Source organism: Leptidea sinapis, chromosome 36 (genome assembly GCF_905404315.1).
Source record: "Leptidea sinapis chromosome 36, ilLepSina1.1, whole genome shotgun sequence".
Taxonomy (NCBI): Eukaryota; Metazoa; Arthropoda; class Insecta; order Lepidoptera; family Pieridae; genus Leptidea; species Leptidea sinapis.
The window spans coordinates 836211-858463 of record NC_066300.1 but is presented as its reverse complement, the minus strand read 5'-3'; the positions used below and the strand labels follow the sequence as shown (position 1 = coordinate 858463).

Below are 22253 nucleotides of genomic sequence, written 5' to 3'. Positions count from 1 at the left end.
AGTGTCTATATGTGCCAATAAAGTGTCACGAAAATGTGGGACGTTTTTATCCAAGAAGAGGGAGAGGGAGATTGAGACCGATTGAGATTGAGTGAGAAAGGGCGAACGTAGCATGAAGCACATGGCACCGCTAGTAAGTAGAACAACTTTGTACGTACGCTCGTTTGTCCTCCTATTCCATAAAAAAAAAAAACTTCCGTACTAGAGTTATATCGTACAGGTTCGCGGTCGCGAAAACGTAGAACATCTTCCCCATTAGCTTTGTATCGTGCAGATTTAGCACGCGGCCGTGAAAAAGTAGAACATCTCTCCCACTAGCTTTGTATCGTGCAGGTTTAGCGCGTGGCCGCGAGTAAGTAGGACATGTAATAATTTCTAATATTGACTAAAAACATTTGGTTTAGAGAATAGATTAGGATAATTGATATAAACGAGATTTAAAAAGTAGGTTTCCAAAGAAGTTTCACTTCTGACATGTGTACTTTGTAGGCACGCCATGTTTTTTATCAGTTGACTCATCTTGAAGTGGCCTGGACCTTGGAAAGTGCGTTATTTATTAAAGTACAAATATGCGGGTGGCAAACTTGTATAACAGTATAATACTACTCAAGGCAAGTAACTTCGAGGTAAAGGTCAACAAAAGAATAACGCTGGGCTTAGCGGCTTTTGAGAAACCCCTGGAGACTAATCTTCTATAGATGCAGAACAGACAACGCCGCCCTCCGGCTAGCGACGCGACGATTTACACAGGGTCTCTCCTGAAGATCTTCTATAAATTCATTAGCTGCAGAACAGACAACCGCTGTGTTCGACATGGTCTTGAATGGCGACCGCGACTGGGGTACGTAATGTACGGCGCCCTCCGGCTAGGTGGAGCAACCTGGGTATGGTTCCTGGCAGCTGGATGAGAACAGGCAAAGATTTAAAAGAAACAGGTTTAGTGGCGTACATTGGGAGAGGAGGAATATTAAACTAGTACCGACTGAGTATGAAGAATGTATTAAAATCCATGACGAACGAGTATTATTAGCGTTTCAATAAAAATACATTTTTAACCTGTTGTTTTTCATTTATTATAAAACTACTAATTATATTTACACAAGCTCTATCGCTGATAATATATCATGAAATTAAAAATTAAATTGTAATCTTTTATGATGTCTTATAGCCTTACCTTGTACCTAGGACTTTATAACAGCACACGGCTTAGCGCGATCGCGTCTCTGAATGTCGGCGTCGCATCTACTCACAAATCTTCTATCGATCTTTTTTATAACACTGTACTGACTGAATGTTTCATTATGGATCTTGAATGGTGAGCGAAATTGATGCAAAAGTATTATTATTAAAATAATAATAATTATTATTATATTAATTAAAAAGTATTATTAATCACATGTATTGATATATTAATTTATAGCGCACATCTTGCAGCACATATCGCCCTCCCGCGCTTTCTCCTATAAAACCTCATTTTTACTTTTACGATACCACTTAAGATTAGAATCTTAAATATTAGCTAAAATACCTACCTAGTTTAAATATTATTCGTCAATCAGAAGACGAATGATATATTAATGTATAAATCACAACAATCATTATAATCTATCAGATTTCACCCAGATGATGATGAATAAAAAATTATAATATGATAAGTAGGTACATAGATTCAATGATATTTAAAAGTATAGATAGGTTACGTAGACAACATTCGGTGTTTGAAAATGATACACTAACGCACACATGAATAATTTAACATTGCAATAGCACACTACATTACAATTACACGTCAAAGAATGACAGTAAATGCAAGTATCGCAAGCGAAAAAGAGATAAATCTTATTTGCTAATTGCTTCGTATTTGAATAGATAAATACAGAATCATTCATCAGATATGATTTTTTACCGTACACCGTGATTTATGCCTAAAGTTCATGTAGTAAAAGTTTTAAAATAGTAAAACTGCATTGAAATTAGGTAAATACTGTGTCATTGATTTTATAAAAAAATCAGTTAATATTAATTTTTGTATATAAAATTGATTATATCAATTATTTGAATATAAAATAATGAAAAAGATACAGACGAAACAAGAACAATAAAAGATAACAAAACAAAACCGAAATTTATTTACAGTAAGGGTTAGGACCCTTACTGTAAATATATTTTTACAATTTTACTAACGACGGCTCCCAAAAAGTTTAAAAGTTTAGATACAATTATTATTTTTGGTATCTTATATTATTGATGAATGTGGTTTTGTTGAGGGTTTATTACAATAAGATAATAAGAGAAGAATAAAATTATCCATTGATTCTTATGCAGTTAGCAAGGGATATACCGAAAGGGACAGTATTACTGAAAAAAACTCCTACGTAAGCAAATAGCACTCACTGTCTACGTCCACTACCTACCCTAAAACTTGTTTTTGTAGTTTGATAGTTCAGCTACCTATATACGCACTTGTTTATTATTACATTTCGTATTACATTCACTGTAACAACGTTTTTTTACACCATTTCCTAAAATATACTACTTCGTCCCGAAACAGACAGCATCAATATTTCGCCATTTCTGTACGTTGATCTATGTCCGCACTCGAGACTCGAGTCACGTAGCGGCATTCGGCTTGACTCGGCTTGGCGGCGATCGGCGATGTCATGGCGTCATATTTATTTTGTTAGAGAAATAATGAAATCATATAAAATGTTATAATTCATGATTTCTTTACTGTGGTATGTAAATCTATGATTTCTTTATACTTTCGTAATTACTGCATCTTCCCATAACACAATACGGCATTTTAATGGTGTACCTATATCAAATTTTAAGCAATTCTGTCAACAACAAACGCGTGCATACCATTTTCGTATCGAGGGAGCGACTACGACCAAAGGACCCAATTGACTCAATTTAGGCGATTGATTTTTGACGCGCTAGTGACATATCTACCTCTTTTAATACTGTAATATCATTGATGCAGAAGAATAAAAAATGCTGATATTGCTCGAAAAAAAAAATTAAACAATTAATAACTTGTCAAAAGAACTCATACAATGAAGACATCTTATTTTGTTATGACTATTAAGTATAAATAAAGATTTTTTATATTTATTTATATACAATGTATGTAAATTATATTTTAGCAACTTACGACCAAAGCCAAAAAATAATAATAGTAATAATAATAAAACGTATATTTTCAGATCTATTGTTACTTAGTTAACTTATTATCTAATTACTTACACTAATTATAACAACGAAGGGACATATTATTTATTCTTATTAAATGGCCAACATACGGACAGTCCCCGCTGTCGGCTATCGCCTTCAGCTTCAGCATAACTATTACTGCTGCCACGAATTCGGCGGAGAACAGAAGCCGCTTTTTTACGTAGGACGGCGCTAAAGCTATCCACCTCTGCGTGTGCAAACATAGCTGACGCGCTACAAAAACGTGGCAGCTCCAACAGTACTCTGAAGGCGTTGTAGTAACACTGAAAGTAACGTTGAGGTAATATTGGACTCGCAGTCGCATTATATTATTTCAGGTGTGTTATTGAACAATTTTTCGTGGCCTTACCCTAATAAAACACAAAAGTAACATAATATTTAATTGCGTCAAGATGATTAAGTAGATAAGAACTTGCAGTTAGGTCTAGTTCATTTAGTTTAAATTTTATCTCGTGGCGTAAACACAGCTTCCTATTACTGATGGATAACTTCGCAGTACTTCTGTACGAACCAAATGATCTCAGAATTGTGAGTAGCACTTCGTTCAGCTTCAATATAATAAAATATAATTGTTAATCTTATAATAATTGGCATTATCGATGTATTTTACTGCGCAGCATTTTGGAGTATTCCAGTGTTTGTATAGCGTTTTTGCGTGTAATTTGGCTAAGAAAATACCAAGCTATAAGGATTGGTTGCGTTAGTTTGGATTAGAGTAGAAGTATATGCCATCAAAAACATAACTTGGAAAATAAACCAAAGTCTTCTACCGTAAAAAGTTGTGAGATCCATTTCGCTAACCTAACCGCATCTTCTAGTGACATGATAACACAGTGTATCTCGTAATATATACATATTATATTAGATTGTTAAGTGCGATGGCCAAGTTGATCTATTTATTTAAAACATAAAATATTTTTAATATTGATATCGTCACTAGAAAATCTTGTGAGGTTAGCAGCTATTTACGTAATAACTTAAGACAGAAACACTCATAAGTAGGGACTAAATAAATTGACCGACTTGTTGTTACATTGAGCTCACAACTTTGCTGCAGAACCGATATCCATCAGCGCATTATTTATTAGCATCGTCAACACAATAATCACTAACTAATTACACTAAATATTATTCTAAATAAGACTAAGTGTTATTGCACTTAGACTTAGACTACATGCAAGTAAAACATACATAATTTTTTTATTTTAACAACATAAGAACTAATACTAAGATACAATATAATACAATTATGCAATAAGATACAATACAATTATAAATTAGTTTCTATAAAATGAAAATTAACAACAAAAAAAAATAATTTAATTAAATACGGCAGAGCTAAAATATTACATTAAATGATTTTTGGTGTTATCCAGACTTAGGCCCTGACCTTTGGTAGGCGATGACCAATAAGCTCTATTAATAACTTTAAATTTAGTTTTGACCGGACTTGTTTTTTATTAAAAATGTAATATAAATTATTTTTGTATTTGCCGGATCAATCTTTACTCTTTGCACTGTAGATACCAATAAAACTATTATCTAGAACAAGACTCACGTCAATATTTCGCCCTAACATGACTATTGCTCCTATGCTATGCTATTTGCTCCAAACTTATGTTCTCTTCCAGGCCTGCAGTCATAGAAACATCGTCTTCATATTTTTTTATGCATTCACGAGCTCTTTTTGTTAGGTATCTGGGCCAATATTTGCTATCTACAGCTGTAAGTTTTATTTCGGAATGTGAGAGAGATCTAAGCATTGCAGTCAATGATATTTAAAAGTATAGATAGGTTACCTAGACAACATTCGGTGTATATAAATGATACACAAACGCACACATGAATAATTTAATTTTTGCATTGCAATCACTGCAATCATTGCTATAGCACAATATACAAGCATATAACATTACGATTACACGTCAAAGCAGGATAGTAAATGCAATTATCGCAAGAGAAAAAAAGAGATAAGTCTAATTTGCTAATTGCTTCGTATTTGCATAGCAAAAACACAGAATCGTTGACCAGATATGATTTTTTACCGTAAACCGTGATTTATGCCTAAAATACGATTCGTTCATATAATAAAAGTTATAAAGTAGTAAAACTACATTTAAATTAGGTAAGTTAGGTGTTATTGATTTAAAAAAAATAATTTAATATTGGTTATAATATATAGCCATGTTGATGATATAAATTATTTGTACATGAAATAATAAAAAACATACAGACATATCAAAACAAAACCGAAATGTACTAATAATAAGGGATCCATTTTTACAATTTTGCTAACGACGGCTCCCAAAAAGTTTTAAGTTTGCAATTATAATTTCTTGTATATTATATTATTTATGAATGTATTTTTGTTGAGGGTTTATTTCAATAAGATAATGGGAGAAACAGAAAACGATCCATTGTTAGGGATATACCGAAAGGGCAGTGTTACTGAAAAAACTCCTACGCAAGCAGCTAGCACTTACTGTCTACGTCCACTACCTACCCTAAAACTTGTTTTTGTTGTTTGATAGTTCAGCTATACGCACTTGTTTATTAAAAAATATTAAATTTCTTATTACATTCACTGCAAAAACGCCTTTTTTACATCAGTTCCTAAATTGTCCTAAAATATACTACCTCGATCATCCCGCAGCAGACAGGGTAGTTGCGGTATATTCTGAGCATTATCGTATCGTTCCAAATGTGTCGTTGTCGATATTAAACAACTATCCAAACTAATATCCAAAAAACTAGTTATATAAAACTAGCTGTACATTGCATAGAAACCTTTGTGGGCTCATCACTTTCTTGAACATCATCAACGTCATGATCAAATGCATAGTTTACGATTCTATAAAGGATATACCTACAGACAAACATTCGTTTTTTAAGTGTAGATATACCGCGCCAAATGTCAAAAATGTAGATGCGAATGTTTTTTTAAACAGAGACTTAGTTATGACCGGTGGAATCTGCTATATTTGCTTTACGTTGATTTTTTGCTTGGCATTGTTCTTGATTGCAAATGACAATAACCTTGCGGTTAAGAAGATAAGACAATTAACTTGAATTAACTGACAAAATTACGGCGCGACCGCACGGCTACTTAGTTATTTTCAAAGTATTTACCTAATAATTAAATAATAATGCCATATGGTATATTGTCATGGGGTGATGCAGCCGATATCAACTCCATATTTGTGCTGCAGAAGAGGTATTCGCTATTTCGCTACTTATATAAATCGCAAATCGGTCCTAAAGAATCATTAAGAGAAAAAATTAAAGAAATTAACATTTTAACTGTTGCGTTTCAATATATTCTTGATAATTTCATGTATATACATACATACATAAGCACCTTTATAATACAAACTGTGATAATAATGTTAACACCAGAACCAAACATAAACTTGTTATGCCTACTACCCGGTTAAGTCCAGTTAGTAAGTCTTTGGTTGGGCAAAGTACACAGTATATGATGTACATCTAAATATGTACAAAGCAAATGTTTTACAAAATTCAAAAGAATTGTTAAAATAACGTTTGTGTGATAAAGGTAGCATAAACACACAGTACAAAAGGTAAATACCTAAATTCTCAGTGTTAACAATTAAGAATATAATTTGAAAATGTCTGGTTCAGTTTCCTGTTGTGTAATCAAGGGCAGATGTCCAATGCACACAATTAATGATTTTCATCTTATTTCAGGAAAAAATTCCAGTTCCAGCCATAGACAACAATGGTATGTGCATACGATGTTTATGTATATATTAATAATTATTAATTTTAATGTACATTGGTATGTTTACCGACTTCAAAACAAGGAGGGCAGATACACTATTATTCGAGATTCTAAAAAGACAAATTACAGCTTGATTAAGTATTTTAAAGTTTCAGAAAACATATTTCAGAGCACGCCCTCCTGAGAACGTGCTCTGTAAAGAATTCATATTAATTGAATTGATTATTTTTAACAATTAATAAATGGAATTTTTACTGATAAATATTGAAAAGTGGTTTAAGTTATTAGGTACTATTATTATTATTAAGTTTTATTTTATTTTATATGGTAATAGAGTTTTATATTGTATGTTATACAGACATAGCCTCAAGTAAGAAGTGATTTAGTATTAATCGAAATAGCGCGTAAATACGGTGAATTTCAGAACATACGCAAATACTTCAACCTTCAACCAAATCAATCTAAATATTTCATTTCATAGATATAAAATACATGGCTATAATTTATGTTGTTTTTTTTTGTTACAAGCGTACACACGGGATTTGAATAATGCCTTTAAAAAAAAATATTTGTTATACACTAACCCCCTTATTCATAATAGTCTGCTAACTTAAAGCATTGCTAATTCTCATTCTGTCTTCTTCTATTGACCTAAGTCAGAATGAAAAAAAAACACTCTTAAGCAGCTGTTTAAAGTTAGCGGACCATTATGAATAAGGGGGAAAGAATAAAAGGAGAATTATAAGTGTCTCGCGTCGTTGGAGGATGAGAAAAGACTGATGGTAGGACAGGGCTGAGAGTATATGAATGCTGAGGAATGATGACTAAGGGATAAGAGAAATGAGATTATGAGAGCACAAAGGCATACAGGGTTCGGATATAACACCTCCCTGTAGTAGACTAAACTTGGGGGTTTAAAAACGATGGACTTACTTTTACTGGGATGACAGGATCAGGATTTGGATTGATTATAATGAGAAATAGGTGAGGAAAACAACTGCGAAACTTTATTAGAGAAATTAATTTAAAATTACACTACTGAGTAAAGGCTCTCATATTTTATGATTGGGTTGGGTGTTCATTAATGATTTGGTCAGAACTTTTGCTTATTGAATTTAATTTTATCTTTAATTATATGTTAAAATATTCCAAATTAATATCTTTATATGCATAGGGGACTACTGTTTACAATTTTAAACCTATCTGTATTACAACAAGAATCATTTATTATAATAAAATCTGGATGTATTGTTGACATATTAAATTGTATGTTTTGAAACTTTGGTGTTAATTTAATAGTTTAATATTTAAATATAAAAATGGTTTGATTTGAATATTCTACATATAGTTTATTTTTCTTAGATTGATAATAAATCCAACTATTGTTTGGTAGTAATTTCCAAATATCTATGTCACCGAACATGAAGTAGGTGTGTCACTGTTCTGGTAATGTACTGATTCTATTTGTTATCAGTTCGATTTCACAACGGAGATTTGAACCCGCTCGGAGGACACTCATTATGTCGCGGATGTAAATATGAGCTTATATAATTATACAGTCTTTGAGAGATTCTATTGTGCTCTACCATGACTTATCATTAGTTATTGCAATATATTTAGTACTAGAAACTATGTATCTGAAAGAGTCTGGCTTTATTCCGTTATGCGGAGTGGTAAAGCTATTTAGTGAAATACATCATAAATTTGAGCGGTAACCAATGGAATTCATAATATAACAAACGATCACATTGTTAGAACTATGTATAACTAACTACATGAGATATATATAACAATAAATGTATATTGTATAAACCTAAACTTAAAGGTAATTAAAATCTACTGGCAGATGGATGATACTACCGGAAATTGCCTAATGACAATCTCATTGTATGGTGTGTGGGTGGATACGTCCGGATGCGAGATATTCTTACTACTAAAAAGAACAGAGTTTGTTTTGTCTTCGAGCTGAAACGACAAAGTCAGCATTGCACGCTAAGATAGAGTCGATTTTAATGTTAATGTTTAAATGTGATGTGATTTGAAGTATAGTGTACGTGTCATCAATTGTGACATCGTTAAGGTCTCGTTAGTCTATTACAACTCGCCACTTTTGTACCCAAATTGTTGAGAACGATGGAGAGTCAGATGGTTCAATAACGTTTTGATCTAACATTTATTAACTTGGTTTCGGACTTCAGTCTTATGAACTTCTCGATAACGGTAAGTTTTCGTGTGGATCGGATTTGTATGGGATAGCTTTTCACTGGGAAGATGGAAAATATCAGAATATTCGAAACATAGTTGAAATAGAGCCTCTTCTTCTTCTAGATTCAAATGTAATTGTAATTGTAACACGTAATTGCTTATTATAACTTCTTCTGTTCAAGTAGCGAAGTCGGTTATAGTATTAATACGGTTCACATAGACAGAAGAAAATTAGTTAAGCTCGGAAAGATTAAAATGAGTGAGTGTAAGATTTAGGTTTGATTTCATGGTTTCATGTTGCAGGTTCATCAGAGGTGTTTACTACAGATATATTGATTCTGTTATTATTTTTTACTCGGACTACGCTATTTGCAAATAAAAGGGTATCGGAAAGGTATTGATCAAGGACCATTCCCACTTTTATTTCAGGGTTGTGGACAGAACTTTGCTTTATTAAATTGATATGTTTTTGCAGTTCAACATTTTCTCGTCGCTGCATGGATAGGTATAGTAGGTTTTGGCAAGCAATCATGTAGCGATGCCTGCCTAGATATTTTTTTTAATTTGAGGTGTCGATTTTCCGATTGTATGAACACGCATGACACCAGGACGGACAATTGGTTAGTTATTTTTTCATGGCCGACTGTATCAATACCTTCAGAGTTATCACTCTGAACTATCGTGTTCATTTTCAGGACCTTATGAAGGTTTTATATCAGGATCATTGGAAAGGAAAAGGACATTGTTGGTTCTGGGATAGTTCTGGTCAACTTTTGAACCTATTATTATTGAACTGTCGTTTGCGGCATTGTTCAATAGTAAGCCCGGGAGTCTTGCAAACCCGACGAAAAGAATTTGCTGAATTAATTATTCGGAAAATTAGCGTGGTCGTTGATTTTGAATTATTATGATGCCGGATTTGGAATAATTTGGTCTGATTACTAGGTCTTTGTGAAGTAGACGGAATATGTTTTAGAATCGAATGTTGAATTTTTTCTTCTTTTTTAAAACGGTTGATCTGGTAGTGAAAGCAGAAGAAATTCATCAGCAGCCGTTAGTGAAACCATGTAGTATCCCATTTCCTAGCCCAGCCGATAACCAACTTATCGGAATTGTACTGAAACTCACTTTTGCTTTAGAATGTCTTTGTGTTGACTCTTATGTATCTGTAGGTATATCTCGAGTAATAATTATGCTACTTTTATTGCTCTCATTTATTGTGATACCAACAACACATTATCATTATACAATTATAAATAGAGTACATATTGTGATAGAACAATAAGACTTGGATTTCGTACAGGTGTAAACAGCATTTACAAGTGTGATAAACATAATAATGTTGGACAATAAACTGATACTAATTAAATATGATACTTATACAATTACTTTAATTGCATTTATATAAAAGAGAGAACATAGTATGTATCTGTTTGTTAAGATGTGAAATAGGTATTTCAAATTTATATATATATACAGTATATTCGCCCAGAAGACTCGCGATACACTGGTCACTGATGAGTGATGTGGTGAACATTCAAATAACGAAAAAATAAGTCTTTAATAGGGAATACCTCACTATTATAGTTTATCGATACTTTTTTACCGGGTATTTCGCATCCATTACGAAATACCTACCCAAGGATAGGATACAATAGGATACAAGTATTTTTGTGTTATTCGAATGTTATTATAATTTTAACAAATTATAAATTTATTGAACTTCTAGCAAGTATTTTTTTACGATTTAACTTACGAAATTTACTGTTTTGTGGGTTGTGGGTGACTAAAAGGGTTTTTGATGTGACAGAGTCATGCTGTCGTCCTATGACTACAGTACGATCGGACCAGACTCGTTCGGATTAAGTTCCTCACTCGCACAGAATAATGAAAGAATAATAATATGGGTAGGTGTGTTTGTTGGGGAGGATATCTGCTGTCAACGTTTCGGCAATTTCAAGGGTAGGTTGTACTCTCTGGCTGCGAGTAGATTATGAAGACCACGTCCGGTCATGTCTACAGGTCATCTGGAAGGTGTCAAGGAAGCCAACTTGGCTTCAATGAAGCAAGAGGTCATTAATAGATCACGGTAATACTTCAAGCTGACCTAGATTCTAGCGCTCTCCAAAAGCGCAGGAACACCAGATACTGCCTGTATTGTTTTAACCTCTATGGTCGGACCTATTGCCCGCGTGCAACGCATAGCTGCTCGAATTGTCGGGGATCCAGTGCTTTGTGAACGGCTAGATCATTTGGCGTTGCTGGGAGTTTCCGAATAATGCTTGACCTGATTCCTGCCGCCGAATTCCACTTTTGCACGACTCGCCACAAATTACGATATTATCTCCATCATAAGGAGGTCAGGCGTGAACAGTGTACAGGCTGATTTTAAAGATGATCCCTTTCATCTTACACCTTTCTAAAAGCCCGGAAATGCTCCTGTGATTCCTTTGGTGTTGTAAGAGAATGTGGCGGTGATCAATTAACATCAGGTGTCCTGTACGTGTCATTTGTCCGTTTAATAAAACCTGAGTAGCAACGGGTAAGTTGATACGGTTTTTAAAAATTAGATTGCTTTGTATTACATAAAATGTAAGACATTAAAAAACGTTATTGTTTATTTCTCCTTTGTTTATAATTATTATCTGTTTACTAGTTAAACAAAAAAATAATAATTTAATTTAATTCCCTTTAATTTCGTTTCATTTCATTAAATACACTAAGTATTTAAGTTTAAGTAATTTAGTAAGCGTAGTATTTTAAGGTCACCGCGAGAAGCGAACAGGCAACATCGCTTGTGTTCTATCCGACAAACGACCAGCGTCTTTGAACTTGAAGCACGCGGGATGGCAACATCGCATTTTGATGTGCAAAGATTCAAGTTCATTGAATCATTGAGTGTTGGCCCAGTTACCTCGTGACCCGATTGTATAATGTACAGCATGTTAATATTCGCTCAAAATTAAAAGTCTACATTTCGACCTAACTAGTGCACCGATTTTTTTAATTTTTTGTGTATCGTCAGCAAATGTTATAACAAGTATGTGGCTACATTTAATTCATAGATGTAAAATACATACTGTATACTTTAGCATGTAAAATGTCGATATTATTATTTGCAGTGGTGTCATTGCAAGAGCTCATTAGAATGTAATTAACTTGCTAAAAATTTACTTAATTTAACTGACGTAACGACGTAAAACAACGATTTAAATATATCTTTAAACAAAGAAACTTAATATTATGACTGGCTGGTACCACAGCGGCGGGGTTTTCTGCCGTCAAACAATGCATCGTTGAACCTTGTCCAATTTAACCCCAAGAACACCCAAGTTTGCGCGTTTACACCTTTTTCACTTCCCTTAAAGCCTCGCCTAGTATCGGAATACTGGGTCTCGAAATTACGAGCGATTGTCAATTCCAACGGTCATCTGGAGAGCAAAGCCAAATTGACTTCGAAGAAGCTGGGCGTCACAAATAGAGCCCAGGAATACCTCAAGCCTACAAAGCGCAGGTCTGGCCACATATGGATTATTGTCATCTCTGGTCTGGCGCACCCCAGTATCAGTTCGAACCCTTTGACTGCGTTCAACGCAGAGCTGCTTGAATTGTCGGAGACCCAATGCTCTTTGAACGGCTTGAACATTTGGCGTTGCATGCGTAGAGACGTCGCTTTATTGTGTGTCTTTTATCATGGGGAGTGTTCCTTAAAACTGTTTCACCTGATTGCTGCAGCCAAATTTCACCTACGCACGAAGCGCCTCAAATTACAATATCATCTCCACCATCTGGATGTGCGGCGTTCCTCCACAGTGCAGTATTCAAGCAACTTTCTTCCACGTACAATAAAGCCGTGGAAAGATCTTACGAAAGACAATACGACATGGGTCAAAAAAAATCAAGATAAAAAAGCGCGTACACCGTCCTTAATAGCCAGCAACATTCCTTTGGTTCCTCTGGTGATGCAAGAGAATGTGGGCAGCGGTGATCCCTTAACACCGGGTGACCCGTACGCTCGTTTATCCTCCTTTTCCATAAAAAACAGCGCAATTGCTATGCCGCCGACCTTTGCTTTCAATCAAGGATCCTGAGCGTCACTGCATTGTTATTGGCTGAACCGATCACTTACCACCAAGTGGCCGTGTTCTGTATGTGTCGTCTCGTCATGACTATTTCTCATAAAAAAAGTATTCTTTGTAGCCATCAGTCACACTATGAGACGCTTTTATTAAAATTTCGCTTATCTCATATCAGAATTATTGTAAGACCGTTGATAACAGCTGACTTTAAAAATATAATCCACGGTTAATCGTTGCTGGTATTAACACGTTTAAATAACATACATGGTCGATAAAAGGTCTTAAGCAATGCATCTATTTTGAATTAATAGGCACCTATAAGTATATAAGTGCCGTATATTTGTAATTTGTAGTAAGAACCTATGACAGTTAGACCGGTTCAAGTTCAAGTATTCCAATTGTTAACTTCTTGAGAGCTTTGCGATGTTCAACACTTATTTTAGATTATTATTTAAAAAAATATGTACATAATAACAAATCAAAAAATATTTGTTTTATTATTTATAATTATTTTGTTTTAGTTGTTAAGTGTAAGTCTCAGTGCCAGGTTTGCCAATATGCAAATTCAATGCAACCATCAAATTAAATGCAATGCACTTTTCGATATTTATATTTTAGCCTTGAGTAGGTTATGCGTGAAGCTGAAGATTCTATATACGATTCAGGAAATGATCCAGAACCACAGCTCTTGGTCCACTTCGTTGCTCGTTGAAACCAATCCCTAATCGAATTTTTATCTTACATTGTTAAAAGAAATAATTTCTTGTAAACCACGTAAAATTTATGTGGTTGTTTAATATTTCCTAGGAGTTTAGTTTGGTAACTGTTAATTCTCCACAGGAATTTAAAAAAATTATTATAGTGTCCCTTTTCAGAAGTGCTCATAAAGATAGAATGTGTGGGCATCTGTGGTTCAGATCTGAAGATGTATTCTACGGGTCGGTGCGGGCTCGAGGTCGTCACCAAGGCAACGGTTATGGGACACGAAGGAGCAGGAACTGTGCTCCAAGTAAGTGTCAAAACGTGTGAGAAATCAAATTTATTTATAAATTTCCGCCAACTCGTTCGTCCTGCGATTCTGCTAAAAAGTTACAAAATCATAAATATTGTTCGTAACTCATTTACAATCTACTGCAGTCGATAGCCAAATGGTAAGCATATTGGCCACGTGAATGTGTATACACTTCACATCCCTCATCTGGTCCAGCCATCAGAACCAGAACATCATAACGTTGACAGTTTTTGAATAGCTTAAAATCGTTGAGTTTGGGTGAACCTGTCGGTAATTCCGGCGGGTATTATCATCCTCCCGTTACAGACCTATGTGTTTTAGGTGTTTCGAAAGTTTGTTCACCAAAATGCAAGTACATTATACTTGCATTTGGGTTAGACTAAGTTCATATGATCGCGCGGTACAAGATCAAAGTAAACGATGGTTATCGTCTACATCAACGTGACAATGCGCGGAGTGCTTCAACTCGCTAGCAAAATTTTAAACCGCGAGTCACCGCGCGGATCAACTTACGATTTTCATTGTTTGACATGTTCAGATGATCCACGCGAAGTTTTGAGTTTGATTAATGGTACAACCCATCACCCCGCCCATACAGCACCTATGATATTCTTGATTTATATTTGGTAGGCATATTTTAGTATTTACTTAAGTAGTCTACGCTTTTGAGACTTTTATTCCATGGCTATCGATAGACGCTCCTTTTCTGTACAGGTGGGTAAAAATGTGAAGAATGTAAGAATAGGCGACCGAGTGGCCATCGAGCCGACTCAGCCGTGCCGCGCTTGCGAGTTCTGTCGCGGCGGTCGGTACAACGTGTGCGTACAGCCGCGCTATTGCTCCGTCGACGGCGCCGCGGGAAACCTCAGCACCTACTACAAGCACGTCGCGGACTTCTGCCACAAGTAACAATGTCATTCTTGGTATAATTCGGTTACTCTAACCCTTAGCGCGGACTTACGGTACGCAGACGTGGTCGCTAACTATAGGCCTGATGAGAAAGTGCATGGTCGCTCAGAGGGCAATGGAGAGAGCCTTGCTCAGAGTTTCCCTGCGAGATCGAATCAAATATGAGGAGATCCGTAGGAGAACCAGAGTCACTGACATACGCCAAATGATCGTGAAACTGAAGTGACAGTGGGCAGGGTACATGGTTCGACTGACAGATGGCCGTTGGGGCAGTAAAGTCCTCGTATGGCCACCAAGTACCGGAAGTCGCGATGTTGGTAGGCCTCCGCACAAGATGGACCGAAAATCTGGTCAAGGTCGAATCGTTGGATGAGGGCAGCGCGGGACCGATCGTCGTCGAAATTTTTGAGGGAGGTCTTTGTCCAGCAGTGGACATGTGGGGTAGAGGGCACCAACAGTGCATCACTATCGCAATCGGTCTTGAGCAACTGTCTTGATTTCACTCCACTCCTTTCCGATGTCTTTCACTTCGTCAATGACAGTCCACCTAGGTTTGCTTTGGACGGCCGCGTTTGCGTTTTCCTTGAGGGCTTGCCTCGGTATATAGTTGGGATGCCTCCGGAATGTGTGGTATCCAGCTCCAATTGCGGCGTTTATTGTTGGTCTTCATGACAGTGCAGCGTTGCCAAAGATGATTGTTTGAAATTTTATCGGGCCAGTCGAGTATATTTCGAAGGCATCGGTTAACGTAAACCTGAAGTTGATGAGAGATGGACTTGGTGACCTTCCACGTCTCACACCCGTACAGCAATACGGTCTACACATTGGACTGGAATATCTTGAGCTTAATCATATTACGAATTCGGTGGAAGCTATGGAACGGAGGAGAAAGAGTATGAATGTGACAAACAAAAGAGAATGGAGCTCTTCAATGTAGTAACATATTGTATATGTACCTACCTACTACATACCTAGATATGTATTCCCCAAATATACACGAAGTCCCGGTATAGCTCCAGTCGCTTATATACCTATAGTAATCTGCATCACGGTCGTGCCGTAATGTCGCACTGAGAGTTATGATAGGTACGAGGCGGGCAGCTATTCTCAGGCACAGAGCTGGTATGACCATCGGTATCAGTAAAAAATATTAGAGTTCAGATACTCTAACAATAATATTCTTAATTTTAATTTATGATTATATTTTGTATGATATTTTTTAAAGCGTAGGTACTGTCAAAAGACGTCATTATCTACTATTAATATAATATCTAGCATTATAAATTATTTTGGAGACAGCTATAGTGATAGGTACTGGACACTATTCAAAACGTTCCTGTTTCAGAATACCAGACAACGTGAGTATGGAAGAAGGGGCGGCAGTGCAGCCGCTGGCGATCGCGATTCACGCGTGTAACCGCGCCGGCATCAGACTGGGCAGCACTGTGGCCATCATGGGCGCGGGCCCTATTGGAGTACTCTGTGCTATGACAGCCAGAGCCATGGGGGCCACCACAATATTGATAACAGGTGAATGACTCAATAAGATTCAGATTATATTATAATTTATCTGAAATAGATCACTTTGTAACAATGGTTAGGTATCATATTCTACTGGGGTTTATATATAACGTATTGTTAATTCTAATAATTAGAGCAAATTCAATTTTAATCTTAACTTTTTTTATTACAATAAGGGACAAGACGAGTAGGACGTTCAGCTTATGGTAATAGATACGCTCTTCCTACCTATTTCAATGCAGCGCCACTCAGAATTTTTGAAAAACAAAAAAATCTGAGTGGCGCCACAATTGCGCTCGTCACCTTGAGACACAAGATGTTAAGTCTCATTTATCCAGTAATTTCACTAGCTACGGCGCACTTCAGACCGAAACACAATAACGCTTACCCATTACTGCTTTACAGCAGAAAAAGGCGCCGTTCTGGTACCTAAAATCTAGCCGGCATCCTGTGTAAAGAAGCCCCCCACTGGTTAACTTTAGAAAGCGGGCCAAAATTTCAACTTTATATGACAAATAACTATATCTTTAGGTAACTATCACCATAGAAAGAGAGACGCGTCGTACCTTGCTTCGATTTTGACTTCTTAATTAAGACACAAGCCTCAATTCTCCATATTTGATACTTTGTTTTGTTCCCTTAAGAAAAACGACGGTCTTATATAGTATTTAATAATTGTATTAATCGTGGCGTGTTTCCTGACCTTCTGAAACATAGTAAAATTACACCAATATTTAAGTCGGGATGCTCTTCTGACCCGAACAACTATCGTCCTGTGTCGGTTTTGCCGACCCTTAGTAAAATTTTTGAAAAAATAATTTTAATCCAAATTCTTACTTACTTTAACTCTCATAAGTTACTTCATTGGAAACAATTTGGCTTTACTAGGGGACGTTCAACAACGGATGCAGGTGTTGAGCTGATCAAGAATATTTTTGATGCCTGGGAGGAATCGCAGAATGCACTTGGCATCTTCTGTGATTTATCTAAGGCTTTTGATTGTGTTCAACATTCAACGCTGGTCAGGAAGCTATACCACTATGGCATAAAAGGAACTTCGCTCGATCTTCTGATTTCATATTTAAACAATAGAATTCAGAGGGTCGACGTGAATGGCAGTAGATCTCCTGGGACTCCTCTCAGTATGGGGGTACCACAAGGGTCTATTCTTGGACCGTTCCTCTTCCTTATCTATATAAATGATCTTCCTAATCTTATAGAGAAAAAACATAAGGTAGTATTGTTTGCGGACGACACTTCAATGATTTTCAAAGTGAAAAGAAACCAAGCTATGTATCACGAAGTGAACGATATTTTATCTGACATCGTGTACTGGTTTCGCGCTATTAACCTATTGTTAAATAGCAAGAAAACTAAATTCATTAAATTTACCGTACCAAATGTCAAAAATGTAAATGCAAATCTTTTGTTAAACGGAGAGGTGATAGAACCGGTGGAATCTGCTATATTTCTTGGCATAACTCTAGATTTCAAATTACAATGGGGCCCCCATATTGAAGGATTGGCGAACAGACTTAGTTCTGCAGTATACGCGGTTAAAAAAAATTAGACAATTAACTGACATAGATACGGCGCGACTAGTATACTTTAGTTATTTCCATAGTATTATGTCCTATGGTATATTGCTATGGGGCAACGCTGCTGATATTAATACAATATTTGTGCTGCAGAAGAGGGCTATTCGCGCTATTTATAACCTAGGTCCTAGAGAATCATTGAGAGCAAAATTCAAAGAAATTAACATCTTGACTGTTGCTTCTCAATATATTCTTGATAATGTAATGTATGTTCATAGGCACATAAGTGAATTTGCCAGAAACTGTCATAACCATAATGTTAACATCAGGAACAGACATAAACTGATGATGCCTACTAGTCGGCTTAGTCGAGTTAGTAAGTCTTTTGTGGGGCGATGTATATGCTTTTACAACAAGATCCCAGAGAATGTTCAAAACAAAGGTGTTACGTTATTCAAAAGAATTGTTAAAAAACGTTTGTGTGGTGAAGGTTACTATAACATAAATGACTTTCTTAATGATACCACAGATTGGGAATGGAGCGACCGCCCTCAGGCTATTAAATAATAAGTTTAATTGTACAATGTTACTTTAATTGTAAAACATATTTTTGATGAAAAAAAAAGCCCGCTGCGTTTGTTGCGCCCATTCTTCTCAGGCCTGAGGCATTCACTTTGGAATGGGTGGTAGTTTTTTTTGACTTTCAATAAGTGATTTCACATCCTATTTTGAATAAAAATATTTGAATTTGAATTTTAACTTCAGATGTAGTGGAGTCCCGTTTGAAAACAGCTGGGGAACTTGGCGTCGACCACACCCTCTTGCTAAAGAAAGAAGACACGGACAAACAGATTGTCGATAATATATTAAACATTCTCGGCGTGAACCCCAATATTACAATCGACGCTTGTGGCTTCGCATCTGCACAGCGAGTAGCAATGATGGTAAGCAACAAACTCTCTTACCCGCTGGCTTTTTGATGACCATGATGGAAAAGGGTTAAAGTCATAAATGTTTTATTTTATTGAGCTATTAGAACTGTTCTGATTCATTAAAAGAGATCAGCGCAAACTCTCCTTGCAACACAAGCCGAATAACAACAGACTTTGTTAGTATTTTATACGGTATACTTTATAAAAAAATAACGACCTGTGAGAGTAGTTAGCACAACTTGTGATTGTTAAGATTACATAATTGAGATAAATTATGCCTAAGAGCTGCTAGCTAGTGTAAAAACGTTTAAATTGCCAAAGAAATATGCAAGATAACAAGAGAGTAAATAACAAGTTAAGTGTATACTGCCTTATCATGGACTTCCAGAGTATCACAGACTTTGGAGATTCCAGTCTTTGATGTGTTAGTATACTTTTTCCACAAGTTTTAACAGTTCGGTTATACTGTGTGGAAGTGTGGATAAACGAAACGCTTGGCCTCATAGTCCGGGCGAATGATTAAGGGTTACTTTATATATGTCAGGTGACGCGCACGGGCGGAACTGTGCTGGTGGTTGGCATCGGAGGGGAGACCGTGGAGGTGCCGCTGACTGGAGCTCTCCTGCGGGAAGTCAACATTATCGGCGCCTACAGACTGCTCAACTCGTAAGTTATATTATAGTTCTGGCTCTTCTAGTGGAAATAATTAATACAGAAAAATAGCAATCTTTGCGCCACGTATAATATTTTGTATAAAATTTGTGTAGGGAAAACGAATTCAGAAATTCGAGTCAATAAAACCTTTTGCATTCGACCGACCTTAATGGACAAATATAAGTTTCAATGCAAATAGATGTTGTTAAGCATTGCAGATCATCTATCCCACCAGGTACCCTGCAGCAATATCCGCAGTCTCAACGGGGGCCGTCGACCTGAAGTCCTTCATCACCCACCACTTCCCGCTAGAGAAGGCCAAAGACGCCTTCGAGCTGGCCAAATCTGGCGAAGCGATGAAGATCATTATACATGTCGATAGTGAAAATAAATAATAAATGAGTATATTTTAGGTTATCATATTATGTGAATGACTATGTGGTGTGTTATTTCATCAACTTCCCTTTGGTTGCCCCATAGTAATGGCCTAATAAAAACTTTATTTTTTATTAGGTTATTTCTAAAAATGAAGCAAGTTACTTTTCAAATATGTCTGGATGCAGTAATAACTTAATATGACCGTAATTTAACGTAATGATCCCATTTAGAAAGATGCCCTATCTAAAAAGGGTGGCGCAATAGAACGTGCATATTGCATCATCTTTTTTCGCGGGGTAGAAAGTGCGCGGGCGGGGGGAGTCTGCATCGTTGGGTAGGCGGGCTCATGGAGTTTTAGTCACTATGAGTCACTTCGACGGGAAGCGTCGCGCATTTTACGAGAACTCTCGTTCATACATCGTTACTAGGCGTTTATATTGTTCTGAATATGGACTACGGCAAATTAGTGAAGCTCCGAGTGCTAATTTAATTAAAATATGGGCACAGCGTTTTGAAGAGACTGGTTCAACGTTTAAACTACAAGCAAAAGGTCGTCCAAGAACATCTAGGACCAACGACAATATTGAGAGAGTTATGCAGTCTGTACGAGGAGATCCACAAATGTCTACTCGCAAGAGATCGTCTGTTTTACACTTATCGAGACGAAGTTTGCAACGAATTTTAAACTTGGATCTTAAACTGCATCCTTACAAGCAGCAGTTAACACAAGAATTGAAAGAGTCTGACTTCGGAGCAATGTATGTTTTCAGCAATATGGATATCGTGTCCGTTGTTCTCGAGGGTGCAGAAAACAATTTTGGGATCATTTTTAAATCCGAGATGGCCGCCGCTCAAAAGTATGATAACTAGATTATGGGTATCGTATCCGAGGTTCTCGAGGGTGCAGAGAACGATTTTGTGATCAGTTTTCAAATCCAAGATGGCCGCCGCTCAAAAGTATGATAACTACATTATGGGTATCGTATCCGAGTTTCTCGAGGGTGCTGAGAACGATTTTGTGATCATTTTTCAAATACAAGATGGCCGCCGTGCAAGATTATGATCATAAAAATATGGGTATCGTATCTGAGGATCTCGAGAGTGCACAGAACGATTTTGTGAACATTTTTGAAATCCAAGATGGCCGCCGCTCAAAATCATGATAAGTAAATTATGGGTATCGTATCCGAGGTTCTTGAGGGTGCAGAGAACGATTTTGTGATCATTTTTAAAATCCAAGATGGCCGCCGCTCAACATCATGATAACTACATTATGGGTATCGTATCCGAGGTTCTCGAGGGTGATGAGAACGATTTTGTGATCATTTTTCAAATACAAGATGGCCGCCGTGCAAGATCATGATCATAAAAATATGGGCATCGTATCTGAGGTTCTCGAGAGTGCACAGAACGATTTTGTGAACATTTTTGAAATCCAAGGTGGCCGCCGCTCAAAATTATGATAACTACATTATGGGTATCCTATCCGAGGTTCTCGAGGGTGCAGAGAACGATTTTGTGATCATTTTTCAAATCGAAGATAGCCGCCGCTTAAAAGTATGATAACTACATTATGGGTATCGTATCCGAGGTTCTCGAGGGTGTTGAGAACGATTTTATGATAATTTTTCAAATCGAAGGCCTGAAAATCTGAGATGGCCGCCGCTCAAAATTATGATAACGACATTATGGGTATCGTATCAGTGGTTCTCGAGGGTGTAGAGAACGATTTTGTGATCATTTTTCAAATCCAAGATGGCCGCCGCTCAAAAGTATGATAACAACATTATGGGTATCTTATCCGAAGTTCTCGAGGGTGCAGAGAACGATTCTGTGATCATTTTTGAAATCCAAGAGGGCTGCCGCAAACAATAATGTTGTCAGCTATATGGATATCGTGTCTGAGGTTCTCGAGGGTGCAGAAAATAATTTTGGGATCATTTTTAAATCCGTGATGGCCGCCGTGCAAGATTATGATCACAAAAATATGGGTATCGTATCCGAGGTTCTCGAGAGTGCACAGAACGATTTTAAGATCATTTTTGAAAT

At 36.5% G+C, this 22253-nt stretch overlaps 1 protein-coding gene across 1 annotated transcript; it reads left to right on the top strand.

Annotated features, from left to right (window-relative positions):
• Positions 1 to 3632: 3632 nt before the first annotated feature.
• On the top strand, positions 3633 to 20261 carry LOC126975515 (sorbitol dehydrogenase-like). Its single transcript, XM_050823449.1, has 8 exons — positions 3633 to 3762; positions 6943 to 6976; positions 14136 to 14269; positions 14987 to 15177; positions 16527 to 16711; positions 19006 to 19184; positions 19717 to 19838; positions 20062 to 20261. The coding sequence occupies exons 1-8, from the start codon at positions 3715 to 3717 to the stop codon at positions 20219 to 20221; spliced, it is 1053 nt and encodes a 350-aa protein (XP_050679406.1). The 5' UTR covers positions 3633 to 3714; the 3' UTR covers positions 20222 to 20261.
• The last annotated feature ends 1992 nt before the right edge of the window (positions 20262 to 22253 follow it).